Below are 15,325 nucleotides of genomic sequence, written 5' to 3' on the forward strand. Positions count from 1 at the left end.
ACCATCCAATTCGGTAACCAGGTGTCGAAATGCCAACTCGTTGGTATGAAGAAGGCAAATGAAATGCTGCAGTTCCTTTCCTAGGGATCTTTGTATCTAACTTATCCCATCCTGTGTTCGTGGCTTCACCATCACTGCCGACTGCCTCAAGACTTGACACGTCGTACTGGTTCTTCTCTAAAAGCTCCAATATTGAGTCGGCAATATCCTTGCCAGTGCCTGACTTAGGTGTGGCATGACCCAAGTATTCTGAACCGGGCTCCGATAGAACTGTAATATACTTTTCTGTAACCTCTCGTCTTCGTAGTTTGCTGTTAATTTTTTCTTGCACAAGAGTTGCATCATTTTTTCCGTCGAAGTAGCTATTTGTAATCGCACGGCCTAGGTGAGCCTTTTCTTTCTGGATCTTCTCACCCAGTTTTATCTTTTCCTCTTCGTACCTTAGATCTGTCAGCAACAAGATTTTTGTCCTCTGGCGTTATGAGTCTCGCATCCTGAAGTACGGCAGAAGCGATCAAAGCAACCTGTCCGTCTGAAGCTCCAGTTCTAAACGCTGCCTCCGCTGTATTTTGAAGACAGATGCGCTTTCGGCTATGTTTCCTTCTTGGTCGCGCCTGCTTCCCGATTCAACAGCTTCGCTGGATTCCCCTGACGACGCCAGTATCTTACCTGTGCCTATGCCTAATCCCACTGGACTTGCTTCAACACTTCCGGCGTCTTTCTTGGTTGTCTGCCCCTTAGACCTGCTCACTTTACGGGAAAACATCTTTGACATATTTGCTTGTTCGGACGTCAATGTTACCAATGTTCATTTTCCGTAATGTTTTCTGGTTCAAAAGAAACTTGAATTCTCGTTTCGGAATCTTGCGTGTCCTCTCACAGTTGCAATCTTCGGCGGCTTTACATTTGCAAGACGCAATATCAAAAAGAGACATTTCCGCGTGTGCAACAAAATCTGCACGAAGTGTTGCTTCTTGTCCTTGTAGACTGAAATGTTTTTCCTTGGTGCAACACTTATTACAAAATGTTTTCAGCACATCAAAAACTCTCTTTTCTGAAACCACAGGAATGCTTGCTTTAAGCCAAATATGTACAACTCTTTGTCCAACTAGTTTACAAATGTCAGTCACTGGTAATTTAGTTACACTTTCGTCACGATTTAAACCACTTCGAAACCAATGATAATGTCGCATAACGTCAGCGTACGTGAGTAACTGCACTTCACTCATTTCACTTGGAGTGCCAAATAAGCCTTGTTTCACACTTTCCCACGTTGGTCTGCTATGAGGCTTTTTCTTCATCTTGCTTTCCATTGCTTCCGAACTTGGAAACCAAAGTATACAAAATATCTCTGAATCTTATCGCACTAAGACTGTAACTTTAGGCACAATGCACAAACTCTCTGTCTTAACAGAAACAGTAGCGAACTAAAACCGTTAAAGCTTAAGCTGCAATAAACTGGCCTGTTGGATTGGTTGGCCGAAGTAGGGAATATTCATACCACCGCCGAACTTCGAGCGAGAATATTCTAGTAACGTAAGCGTAGGTTCTGGAGCCAACGAGGCGAGCCGGACGTTGCGACGACGCTCGAAGAGCGTGGCCAAAGTAAGCAGCCACGAAGTTGTATAGCCTGCCGCTAGATGGCATTTGCTGTCGGTGTACATAACAAGCGAAGAGTTGCCAAAAAGAAATCGTGTTATATTAAGAGCTTTGCCTATAATCATCGTTAACGTGGCATTCCAAACAAAATCTGGACATCAATTCCAACAACTGAGCTAATATAGCTGTACTTTGACTCACAAACATTTTAAAATTATTTACTGGCATTGCTACAAGTTTCTTTTAATAAAATAATTGTATTATAGCCATCAGTTAACTCTAAAAGCGACCACAAGTAGCTTTTCTGTCATTCTGTGCTTGTTGCCTAACCAAACACTTAAAAACTTTCAGTCCGTTGAGGCAGGATAAGGGGTTGTCCAAAAAAAAAAAAATAAATAAATAAATAAATTAAAAATTCAGTAAGATCGGTGCCACTAATGGCACCTTTTCCGCACTAGCCGTCATCGAATTTCCAACAAAAGTGCAAAACGCTCCACCCTACCCCGCAAGGATTACGAGGTCTTGGTCGATCACACATGCTTTCTTGAGTCTTCCTACTAAAAAGATTGCGAAAGCCAAAGTTCTTTCCGAAAGAAGTGTTCTCGGGCCCTTCTTGCTCATATCAGTACGGTCCCGTGAGCTAGTAAAACTTCGTACTTAGTAAAGGCCTCCTCTAGTCCGTAACGGTCCCTTGCGCTTATTCGCTTTCAGCTGTCCTCTCATGTATTTCACATTTATTCAATACAGGAAATATGATCTTGTCACTTATCATGTTTTGCAACTGACATGTTAAGTTTGTTTATATATATATATATATATATATATATATATATTGGGCCTTTCAGAACCCGAGTCAAGGGCCCTCAACTTGGCCAGTCCGACATTGCTTGCTTACTCCCTCTTCCCCATATAAGTTCAGCTGGTGTCGTCACTGCGTTTAACATTCCGATTACGTAATATAATGTGTTTAAAAAAAATTAATATTCGCCTTTCCAGCACATGTAATCATCCCAACTCTTCGAGCAGATAGCAAGTCGTACAGATCCTAAATGTGTGTAATGTATAGCATCCCACGCGATTATCGTTGTCGGTGAGATCTTACTTTAACCGTCCGGAGAAGTCGGTTTTTATTTATCAATGTGTATGTTGGAAGTATGTAGATTTAAATGCTAATTTTTGTATATTGTAAATCTTATCACTCTTCCTCCATTTACTTCGTGTAAGTATTTCTTACTAGAATATTTCTTATTGTTTTACCTTTACCTTGACTCCACATATAATTATTTTCATGCTATAGGTTGAAAAGTAATCGAGAAAACGTGTTCCACTTCCTTTTTGAAAACTGTCTTACGTTAGTGCAGTCTTCAATTTCCTTCGTAAGCGCCTGAACATCTATGTCAACCTATTGTCCTTTCAATTGATGTACGACATTATAAAGTACCTAGCATAAGCCGTTTCTAAATTAAGATGTTGGTTTCCCGCAAAAAACCATGAACTATCCTATAGCGAGGCTATCACTTTCGGTCCAACTAACTTCTTAAAGCGTCACAATGCCTTCCTCTACATTTTTTAGTTTCACTCAGCACCTAATTCCCTTCCACTTAGTACGGACCTCTCACTTAGTTTCTTTTTAAATCTGATCTTTACATCTCTTGTAGTTCCGATTACGAAATCACAGAAATGTTTCACCTCCGGGATATTTTAATGTAAGAAAATCCATTTGATTTTTGTCATACAAATTCATTCTCAATTCTACATCGAATTCCTAATCTTAAGAAGAAGGGAAACGCCGTACTTTCTATTCATAACTAACTACGAAAATGGTATTATAAATTTCCGTTGCTTTCCACACCACAGTGTTCTAACCTTCAGTCACTGACTACGCTAAAATTAACGTCAACTTGCTGTATCAATTAAAATGATTTCGCAAACTTGTCTACTAGAAAAACGGCTATCTTCTTCCACTTCTTCTAGTAGTAATTTACTGCCGAAATTTCTCTGTAGCATGCAATCCTCCCCATCCGACACACAGAAGTGCCATCGTAAAAGCGATGTCTATAGGAGGGGCCTGAATTTTACACTTTTTGGTGACAGAGGATGTTTATAAAGTCTGAATGTATTTTTATTTATTTATTCCATGTGACCTGTACATGATAAAGTTTAAATCATTCTTCTTTGTAGATGAAACGGTTGACGCAAGAGAAATGACCATCAAATTCGGAAGACGCACCCAGGAGAGTTAATAATACAAAGTGTGGTTGCAAGTCTACTAAATCTCCTGAAGATTATAACCACTGAAACGGCTGCAATGAATCCTCATATTTTCTTAAGAGAATTCAAACAATACTTAAAATACAATGAGACTGTTGGGAAACATGTAGATCACGTTTTACATTTACCACTTCTCTTATGGTAAAGCTATCGAACCAACAAGCATTAATTAGGACAGCCTTTGATTAACTTATTTTCCTCCTTATTTTTCCCTATTATTATTATTATTATTATTATTATTATTATTATTCAGTTTTTCAAATTTGAATCAACAAGAAGAGTACACGCATATTTACATTTGTTTCAAAGCATCAACATGTCATCCCTTTCCTTCGTATAACATTTCAGAGCAGTTTCATATTTGCATTAAAACAATATTTTTGAAACAATTCTGATTTTCACTTATACAACAGGAGAACAGGAGGGGAAGTATATTTACTCGTACTTCCATTTCAGTTAAGAAAATCAAATTATAGATCACACTCGACTCGAGGGACTGAAACTGTATTGTATTGTATTGTATTATATATATATATATATATATGGTGATCAGAAAAATGGAAACACCTGTAGTTGGCAACACGTCAGATGTATGGGTTGGCAGTGGTGTCGTGGCGCCCGCAGCGCTGGACCGCTGGTGGTGGTGTGTTAGGTCGGTCTCCATACTACGTTAGGCGCAGTGGAACAGCAGTGTTCAGTGGCTTCAGCAGACGGAGGTAGTGTAAAATGGGAGACCTCTCAGATTTTCAAAAAGGGCAAATTGTTGGTGCGCGGTTATGTGGAGTGAGTGTGACGGCAGTGGCTACTGTGTTAGGTGTGTCGCGTGGGACAGTGTCGAAAGTGATAACGGCCTACACAACACACGGGAAAACCACACCGGGGAAGCGGAACAGTGGGCGGAAGAAAATCATGAGTGACAGGTCAAGCCGGGTATTAAAGCGCATTGTCACGCAGAACCGTCGTGCCACTGCGGAGCAAGTGACGGAGGAACTCAATCAGCACCTCCCCCACCCTGTTTCGACAATCACAGTCCGCCGCGAATTACATGACATGAACTTACGGGGTCTTGTTGCACGGGCCAAACCGCTCATCAGGGACCATAACGCTTTCGCACGCCGCAAATGGTGCCGACCATGCAACTTGGACCGTTGAGGACTGGAAACGTGTGATATGGTCGGATGAGTCATCCTTCAGCCTATTCCCAACCACGGGCCGTGTTTGTGTGTGGAGAACGCCCAGAGAAGCTTATGATCTGCAGTATCTCCGCCCAACTGTGAAACATGGCGGCGGCTCGGTGATGCTGTGGGCCGCCATATCATGGTTTTCATTGGGTCCTGTGGTCACACTTAGCGGACGAATCACTGCCAACGATTATGTCGCAATTTTAGGAGACCACTTGCATCCTATGGTCCGTATGTTGTTCCCGGACAATGACGCCATCTTCCACGATGATAATGCACCCATTCACACAGCTGGCGTTGTTGCAGCGGGTTTGAGGAATATCGGGATGAAGTTCAACACCTCCCCTGGCCCGCCCAATCCCCAGATCTCAACATAATTGAACATCTGTGGTCCGTCTTGGAAACACGACTCCGGCGACGATTTCCATCTCCATCCTCTCTCACAGAACTGGCCGATACCCTGCACGAGGAATGGTGTAAAATTCCACTTGCTACCATTCACGACCTCTATGCCTCCATCCACGTCGCATCAAGGCTGTTATGAAGGCGAAAGATGGGCCGACACTATATTAATCTGGTAAGTTGCAATTTTGTTCAGATGTTTCCATTTTTCTGATCACTAGTAATACCTTTAAACGCAAGGTAAAGAAATTACTACAGAAACACTATTTCACTTTGTTCTAATTTCAAATAAGAACTATAAACGTTCTTAGTTCTTACCTAGAATTAGAAAAAAGTCCTGTTATTACTAAAAATTCTTGATTATGTATTATTGCAGTTGAAGTTGACACTAATTTTTACATAAGACAAACGATCCCCGAATACCAGGGTGTCTACTGAGTTTCATTTTCAAAATTCCAGTATGTTTCCAGTATATTCAGTATAACTATCAGCAAAATTCCAGTACCTAATATAATGATTTTTTTAAAGTTGTTTAGAAATAATCACTCTTGATGACTTCAGGTTTGTAATTATTTCACCATTAAAAGAATATTTTATATTTAGTAAATTTATTTAGCCTTGATTTTTTTTTAAACACAATGATTTTTTAACATTTTTAAAGGGCCTCCCAAACCCCCTCACAGCCCTCCACTCCACCCATTGCTTTAAATGTCTAATTACAAAATGTATACAATTCTTTCTTTGTAAAAAATTACAACCTCAATTGATACAAAATTGTTCCTAAGACTAATAAAACAAGTACAAAAAAATATTGTTGACAAATTACCAGTTTTATGATTTTTCCAGTATGTGGACCAAAATTCTAGTATATTTCCAGTATCAAAATTAAATTCCAGTATAATTCAAGTATTTCCAGTATCAGTAGACATCCTGAATACTCATAATGGCATTTCAGAAGGGTGAATTTCACAATGTAAATGTATTTATTTCATAAATACCTTTTATTTAACAACATGCAAAACAGTACACTTCAAAAGGCGTTCTCAGCTTACAGCTGTAACACCTTTTCTTATAGATCATTATTAATTACAAGAGTGTAAATTATGCGATAGACCATACTTCCTTTTTCTTACTTTTTTTTTCCTGTTGACTATATGGCATGAGCTCTGAAGATAAATTCATGCTAAACAGCGATCATAAAAATATATCAGAATATATTTGGACTTTTTTCAAAGTAAATAATTTCGTTTTTAAAAGTACCTTTTTTGGAATGTATTCTGTCAGGTCTTGTTCTTAAAATTTCCATTCGTTCTGGTAACTGCTTTCGACCACGAATGGCTCCACGACTACCAGAAACATCTCCTCCAGGTCCAGGCGGTGGCCTTTCTAAAAATAAATAAATAAATAATAAAAATATTACTATTTGCAACACAAATCAGTAATGTGCTGTGAACCAAGTACCATTTAGTCTAGTCTATTTTTTTTTTTTTTTTTTAAGTAATCATTTAACGAAAAGAACATTCATGATACATAATCTTATTGACTTAGTAACATTGGGTATTCGTGCACTGCGACTATCTTGTATTGGGTAATAGTGAGAATATCTGAGATTGTGTAAGATGGAGGAGACTTTTCTGATTTTAAAGGAGGGCAAATTGTGGGTTCACGGTTAGTTGAAGCAAATGATCCAAGACCAGGTGTTAGGTATATTAAGGCCAACATTATCCAATGTGATGATGACATGCAAAACTTGTAACAAGACATCAGGAAAGAGGAACAATGTAGGTAAGAGAGATGTCAAAGATTGAAAGGATTTTCATCGAAAAAAAAAAAAAAAAAAAAAAAAGTAGAAATAATGTAGCAAAACTGATTGCAGAATTTAATCAGCATTTAGAACGAGCTATTTCTATGTTCATAGTCAGACGAGAGATGCATAATCAAAACATTCAGCTGGGTTGCAATTTTGAAAGTTTCATCACTCTGTCAACATATCAGCGTTACGAAACATTTTGCTAAGAACATAAAACATGAACTACCGATGGTTACAAGCAAATAATATGGTCGGATTAATCATTTTTCTACTTGTTCCCAATAACAAGCAAGATTTATTTGTGGCGAACACCCAAACAGGCGTATGTTCCGCTCTGGCTACTACCTGTTCTTAAACATGGCAGTTTTGTGTTGGTACGGGCAGAAATTTCATGGTATTCCGTTAGTTCCATTAATATTTTCAAAGGCTGAACTACTGCCACTAAGATGATAGTATCCTATGGGACAGATATTATTTCCTAATAACGACATACTCTTCAAAGATTATAATCTGCAAATATACAAAGGGGTTTCAATTATTTTGAAACTATCAGTCCCTTATCATGGATATATCTGTCTTATATATATATTTTTTCTAAAAGTAGTGATTTAGTTAGCATTTCAAAATCTAAACCTATCTCCTTGTAATGATAGGCGTACAACTCTCATAAAGGAACTAATAAAGTAAGGACTTCTTTACGCCCGAGTTACTAAGCAAGCCAGTACGGAATGGATCGAACTAGTTTCAAACTTGTACAAACCTTTGGACATACGAGTGATCCTAGTAACGATCCACCGTGAAAATCCACTTGGGACTTGGTACACCGACAATCTATGTCTTACTCGTAACTGAGCATCTATCTCCCGTTTCCTCCCACATTCCCATTCCATCCATTATTTCATAGACATTATTAACTGTCTCCTTTAGGTTATAACCGTAGGAAGCAAACTACAAATTTGAATTCAATAATTTAGAGGACAAAAATTCAGTGATGGATCGAATAATAGACAGGATTAGGAGTTAGATTTCTAGGCTTCACGTTTTGAGGGATGACGCACAGTAGGGCCGAACACCCGTTTTGCGGACAAAATTCTCGATAATAGTGTAATGTTGGTAGAAGAAATAGACGATGGTGTGCTCCCTTGTATGTTGTGGTGGTGTATCAAATGAAACAATTTCCGGAACGTTACGACTGACTGCACTCAAGATGTCGCGAGGTATCTTCTCAAGCAGAACATGAAATTGAGCTGTGTGAACTTCTGATGCATACAATGGATGATGCTAGTCAGAAATATCTATCTATCTATCTATCTATCTATCTATATATATATATATATATATATATATATATATATATATATATATATATATATATATATAAGTACAATTTGAGGAAGTCACTCTGCAAAATATTGTAGAATAAGTAAATCATAGAGAAATAACATATACAAAAAAGTGTGCTAAACACAATATTGTGTTATTTTATATCTTAATTATAATACAAAGAAACGGTATATTTATATGAGTGTTTTCATAAGTCCATGACTTGAAAATTACAAAACTTAAATTGCAGTCTTCAAAAACGATTTTTGTATATTTTAAAAGTGAAAAAACAACTTGCTTTATCCATGTCGGGAAAAGGCTGTTCATTCTATTAACAACGGTGTAAAAATCTATATATTATTCTTATATGTATAACACACTTTAGAAATAATTTACAGGAGGAACTGAAAAGACAAGTGTTTTTCAAAGAAAATCTAAATCAATAATCCTGTAGCTTCAGTACTTAGAGGAAGATGTTTCTTCTTTAGTTCGGGCCTCAGAAAAGTTATGTATGGGTCTGACGACTCGAGGATTTTATGGAACGCATCTTTATTGGTGGCTGTACGGGAACATTTTCTTGTATGGTGAAGCCTGTAATCCTTATAATCTTTATGAAGAGTTTCTTGCGCTTCCTCTGAAAGTAACCCGATAGGCAGAGCTGCAGCTTGTATTATTTCGGCCCCATGTATCAATACTTTGTGCACTGTAGAAGGCATATAGTACCACGGGTATAACTGTATAGCTAATTTAGCCGTTTCTGCTGTGTACAATCTAAATGTATCTGAATCAATTGCAGAGTTGCTGTTAATTACCTCCAGTATTATACCAAGCCGGCAAATCAAGTTTTCGTCTATGTGTGTAATCTCTGCTGTTAGAGAAAAATGTCGGAAGAATATCCTGGAGGTATTTCCGGTATTTGTCGAACCATAACCCTGTTTTACGACATCAACTTTAATCCCGAGCTCATTCATAAATCGTTGTTGGATGCGTCTCTTTGCAGCTTCTTTGATTGGGAGAGTATCTTTCGTAGTCCTCCACGACTTGAATTGTTGATTGTAGCTTAGATGTAGTACATATTTCATGAACTTGATTCGAGCATGAAGAGGTGAAATCCCAAGCTGCAGTACTTTTTCATTAGATTGCTTCAGTTCAAGTTTCGATAAATCGTTCATCTCCGATGGGCGAGCCCCACAAATGAAGCAGTTACTTGCTGCAGATGTCTCACTAATATGTTGAGCAACTTTTCCGTCCAACATTGTCAAATGTAAAACATGTTTTACAGTGATACAGTTGAGCCCTAGGTTCAATCGTGTTTCTTGCAAGTTCTTGATTTCCCTTTCAACCCTCAATTTCTCATTTTTTATTATTTCAGGTGTCTCTTTTATGAATTAATACCTGAGTGATCGACAGTGTCGCGTCGAGGAAGGTCGAGGATTATCCCAAATTGATTTATCTTCATTCCCAGGTAGGGTTATTTGTAAAGGCACAATAGAAGTCATAAATAAATTAGCATCTGATCTCGCGTCACTTTCACTTGCAAACCGTTGAGAGAACTCGTTCTGGCCAGACGAGCCATCAAAGCCCCATTTTGTATGCATTGTCAGTGCCTGGCAGTTCAACTTTTCTAATTCCTTCTCATTTATTGTTTTTAGGATCCTTTCGGCTGTATGATTAAGTAAACTTTGGAGCGGGACTTCTGCGGAGGTCTCGGTAATTTTGATATCATTAGGGTGACATCATTCTTTGCGCGCTGGATTTTTTTTATAGCTGGGGAAAATATTGAACCCTTTTTCTTTTGTGGCAGCTCTGATTACCTCGTATTGATATTTGGAAAGCTTAGCCTGTGTAAAGATTGATAATGCAAAATCAGCACTGAAACTTTCCGATGTGTTTCCTGAATACGACGAAGCAGCAGCATCTATTACGCTTTGGGAATGTGATGCTCTTAGATCGTGAACTTTACGTCTTTTACTTCTCTCACAACAATCTTCAAAACACTTTTTAGGCCTTCCAACAGGATTGGAAGACTTCGGCGAATGAGCATCATCAATGGGGAAACTAATCACAAATTCACCATTCATCCACTCGCGATACTTCTTGCGAAAATATGTTTTACTATGATTAACTATTTTTAGTTTTTGTACATAATGCGTCAAAAATCTTTTCTTTATTTCATTACAAATTCGAGAAAGTTTATCTTCATGCATGTGCTGATATCTTTCGCGAATAAAACACTCCACTGATCCACCTGTAAGTAGCACTTTACAAAGTTCGGCATATTTTACTGCTTCTTCCATTATACGAAAAGAGCACACACTCTCACTGAAACAACTACTGTAACTACTGAATAGAAACTCCATGATAGCCAATTGACTTTATAGTACTCGCTGCACACGGCCCTATTTATACCTCCTACTATGTTGCTCCGCGGGAACTGGGTTTTCTCAAAGCAGTCAGCCAGCTTACAACGGTGCTATGGCTACATTTTGCGGCATATTGTGATGCAATTTACAGAGAAAGTAGTTTACTACAGTAGTTTCATGAAAACGTTTTAATTAGAGCGGAGTTCAGCGGAGCTTTTTTTATAAGCCTAGACATGTGTGCAATTCCTTGAAAAATTCATTATTTTGCTCAAATTACCCCTTCTATGTAACTTTTTTTTGGCGAACCAATTGTTTGTCGCATGCTTGCCTGCATTCACATCAGTCACGTTAGGGCAGCTATTTTTTCCCCCATAAAGCAAAACTGTATTTTACCTCTCAATAAACCTACGTAAACTCAGCAACTTCAACATTGTTGAGTTTTAAATACAATTTACTAATTGCAAAAGAATGCTAATTGCAAAATCATTATCACAATCGGATTCCTCGCTTCATTTACTATAGAAAACGTATAGATTATCGCCCAAATTGTCACTTTCATGACATTCCATTTTGTCCGCCTTGGCCCCACTGTGTGACGTCCGTCGGCGAGCACACAATCCGGAGAAAGGGAAGGAAGAAAGGATGGGGGAAGGAAGAAAGCAACCTGGGACCTATAAGTTAGGTACCACCCCGGTATTTGCCTGGTGTGAATGAGGAAAACCCAGGAAAACCTCATTCAGGGTGGCTGTCCTGAAAAAGCGTTTTACACTTTTTCCACCGAGTGGTCCCACCGGGAATCGAACCCGAGGCCGCTCGCATCGAAGGCGGGAGCGTTAGTGACTACGCTACGCGGGGCCACACAGACAGGAAGTGGTTTGTGTCAGAATAATGGGAGAGTTTAATATCATCCTATCCTATTTAAATATAACACCATTGTACATGGATATCTCACTCACAGTTAGGTGCTCTTAAAGAATTTTAAGCAAATGTCCATAACTTCACAAACCCAGCGTTTAGCTCCTAGTCTAACTATATTACCTCGTCCTAATAACGAACTATGTCATATTTGAAAATAATTAGTGAAACCTGTCAACTTGACCACCTGCTTATCTTGGCCTAGTTCGTCTTGAACCTGCATTTTCCCATAAGACATTCGTTACTTACTACTCTATAAGTTGGCCATCTGTCTGTCTATCTTGGAAGTTGGCCACACTGAAGCAATGTTTATCCTATGATGATAATGATAAATTTACCTGCATATCTTGGCCACGCAAAATAACGTTTTGTTATTTTTCTTAACTCTTTCGAATTCCCATATGAGAGGCAGATGTTCTGTATTTGTGACTGGAGAAAAGAAGCAAAGATTCCCGCGATTTGCTCTTCGAGGTCAATGGCCAGAAGACTACCCTGATAAAGGGGTGGTGAAGGAAGGTGTGAATAAGAAAAAGCACGTACAGGAATTTAGGAAATGGTTGTACGTATTTGTTTACCCTGTCTGTTTTGGTAAAACCATTAGCTATATCAGCTCTTTTCATCAGTGGGGAGCTTTAGTAATTCCGGAAAATTTTCAAGGTTAAAACTAACCATCTCAATTGTCAAATATTGGCACCTGTCGGCTTGTCAAAAGATAGCGGAGTTTTTGAAATATGAATTCCCTCAAGATTTTCTCAAAACATCTTTTGCTCCGAGGGAAACACTTCTAGCTCATTAACAAGAGGTAGTTAACTACAATATTAGAATATGCATATCTGCTAAAAAGAATAAAAGAAATACGTCTAGAATGAACCACCATTCAGTAACAACTGAAAAGAAGTCATATAAATTGCATATGAACTTCTCAATTTATAACTTAGCTTTTCTTGTTTTCAATCTGAATAACTCAGTGTGCTATAATATCAATTTCAATAAACTGCGTACATACGCTTCTATTTCATGGTTGTTTGTGTTATTGTGTTTTCAATCCGAATAATCCAATGTACCAGACTAGTTTTCAGGAAGAGAAAGGTATCCATGTATATTAAACATTAATATTTTTTAGTACTGTATATTTTTATGATTACACTATATGCATTATTTATAAGTAGCTGTCGTGCCACTGCTTATTAAAATTTTATAATCAAGTAATACTAGAAATCCTATTCTTAAAATACACTAATCATACTTGTTTTCTGTAAGTTGACCACCTGTCTAAGTTGGCCACTTTTCGATGGAACCGATGAGGGCCAACATAGACAGGTTTCACTGTACTATATTCCACTCAAGAGCATTGTCATGGACACTAATGACACAAGATTATGGATAGATGGAAAGATTTATTCAAAAAGTCAAGTAAAAAAAATGGTAATGTAACACTTCTAATGGGCTACAGTTAATTAATATTGTAAAACTCGCATATTCCTTACACCTAAATTATAAATTGAAGTGTATATTATATATATATATATATATATATATATATATATATATATATATATATATATATATATATATAAATCAAATTTATAATTTAAAGTGTTTAATAAATTGTGTAGTTATTTTCAAGTGATGTAAAATTAAATATAAAAATACAAGCTTTATGAATTCTTCCAAAATCATATAATACACAATATAACGTGACGGTATAAATTTATCTCTCAAGGCATGAAAATATAATTAACTTGTACTTTCTATTTTAGCATATTTAAATTAATACTAATACAATTCAAAAATATTCATATTATTGAGCCTATCGGCACTAGCGACACAATTAGAATTTGTCCTTAGCATATATTGCCCAAATGTTCTGACGCGAACTTTGTTCTTCGAAACGTTTAGTCCAGTGGCTATATCGTTCGCCTGTATTGGTGTCTCTGAACTAACGCCGAGACTAACACCCTCAAATACTAAAAAAATCAGTCAAAAGCAAGACTGGCAGAATAGATTCAGTCGAGCTTAATTTTGCTTTTTGCTTATAATTTTATAATTTTTTAAAAATAATTTTTGGGAACATTTTCGTACAAGGATTGCTTTCTATAATTTCCACTTATTAATCATTCAATTTTAGTCAAGGGCGAAAGGAAAAATATAATAAATGCGAAAAATCGTGAACTACACAATAAGCATAGGTGTACATGTATATAGGATATGTGTACATAGAGATGTTTTCCCAAACAAAGTAAGTTAGTTTGTAAAATATCCTCTATATATATCGGATCGAAAAGAAGGCCTCTAGATATAGAGGTCAGCTGCGAATATACTGAATAAGCAGTCGTGGACAGACAACAAAGAGTGGTCCTCCAGCTTGGGGGTTTGGGTAAGGCTAACAACCTCATCCTGTAATAATATTTTTTTTTTTTTTTTTTTTTTTTTAAGCCCTTGTTCAGAAACATTCACAAAAGCCTCGGACAAGGACTGATAACTTGGCACGACGTCAGCAAAAGAAAATGGACATAAGATTTTGAACATGGAATATTACAAGTCTTTATAGGGCAGGCGCGTTAAAATCCGTAACGAGTGAGTTAAAGAAATACAATATGGATCTGTGAATTCCGGAAATTTTACGTTCTTTTACGGGAAAGGAAACAAAAATCACCAATTAGGAACAGGGGTTTTCGTTCACAAACGAATATTACCAGCAATTAAGCGGGTTGAGTTTATTACTGACAGACTTTCTTTTATTACCCTTAAGAGTGATATTATTGTTTTAAATGTACATGCCCAAACAGAAGATAAGGATGACGATATAAAAGACAGTTTTTACGAAGAAGTGGAACAGATATTTGGCCAACTCCCGCGATATCATATGAAAATTCAATTTGGGGATTTCAATGCGAAGGTAGAACGAGAGGACATTTTCAAACCGATTACAGGGAACAAAAGTCCGCATAAGGAAAGTAATGACAGTGTCAGACTCGTGAACTTTGCAACATCCAAAAACCAAATCGTGAAGAGTACAAAATTCCCACATCGCGACGTTCATAAATACACTTGGACCTCACCAGATTGAAAATCACATAATTAAATTGATCATGTTTTAGTAGATAGAAGAAGGTATTCTAGCATAATTGATGTCCGGTCGTTTAGAGGGGCTGATTGTGACACTGACCACTACCTGATAGCAGCGATAATAAGAGAGATTATCGTTGAATAAAGGAAATATTCAATGTCCGAAAACGGAGAGATTTAATTTTAAAAAATTAGATGAGAGCCAGGTAAGAGAGGAATACCCAGATTGAACTTTCGAATAGATTCTCGGCTTTAAAAGATTCGGAGTGTACTAGTGTTGAGGATACTTGGATTGAAATTAGAGACAGCACTAAAATTTCAGTCAAAGGAAAATTGGGACACGCGAAAATATATAGGAACAAACCATGGTTCGACCAGGAATGCACTGAACT

At 37.5% G+C, this 15,325-nt stretch overlaps 1 protein-coding gene across 3 annotated transcripts in view; it reads right to left on the reverse strand.

Annotated features, from left to right (window-relative positions):
* Positions 1 to 15,325, reverse strand: part of LOC145668063 (piwi-like protein Siwi) — a 219,683-nt gene that overhangs the window by 158,933 nt on the left and 45,425 nt on the right. For all 3 annotated transcript variants that reach the window (XM_081735562.1, XM_081735563.1, XM_081735561.1), the window contains exon 4: positions 6,714 to 6,839. In XM_081735562.1, the coding sequence (XP_081591688.1) occupies positions 6,714 to 6,839 (126 nt within the window). The remainder of the gene's footprint in view (positions 1 to 6,713; positions 6,840 to 15,325) is intronic.

Source organism: Thermobia domestica, chromosome 13 (assembly GCF_964235325.1).
Source record: "Thermobia domestica chromosome 13, izTheDome1.hap1.1, whole genome shotgun sequence".
Classification (NCBI taxonomy): Eukaryota; Metazoa; Arthropoda; class Insecta; order Zygentoma; family Lepismatidae; genus Thermobia; species Thermobia domestica.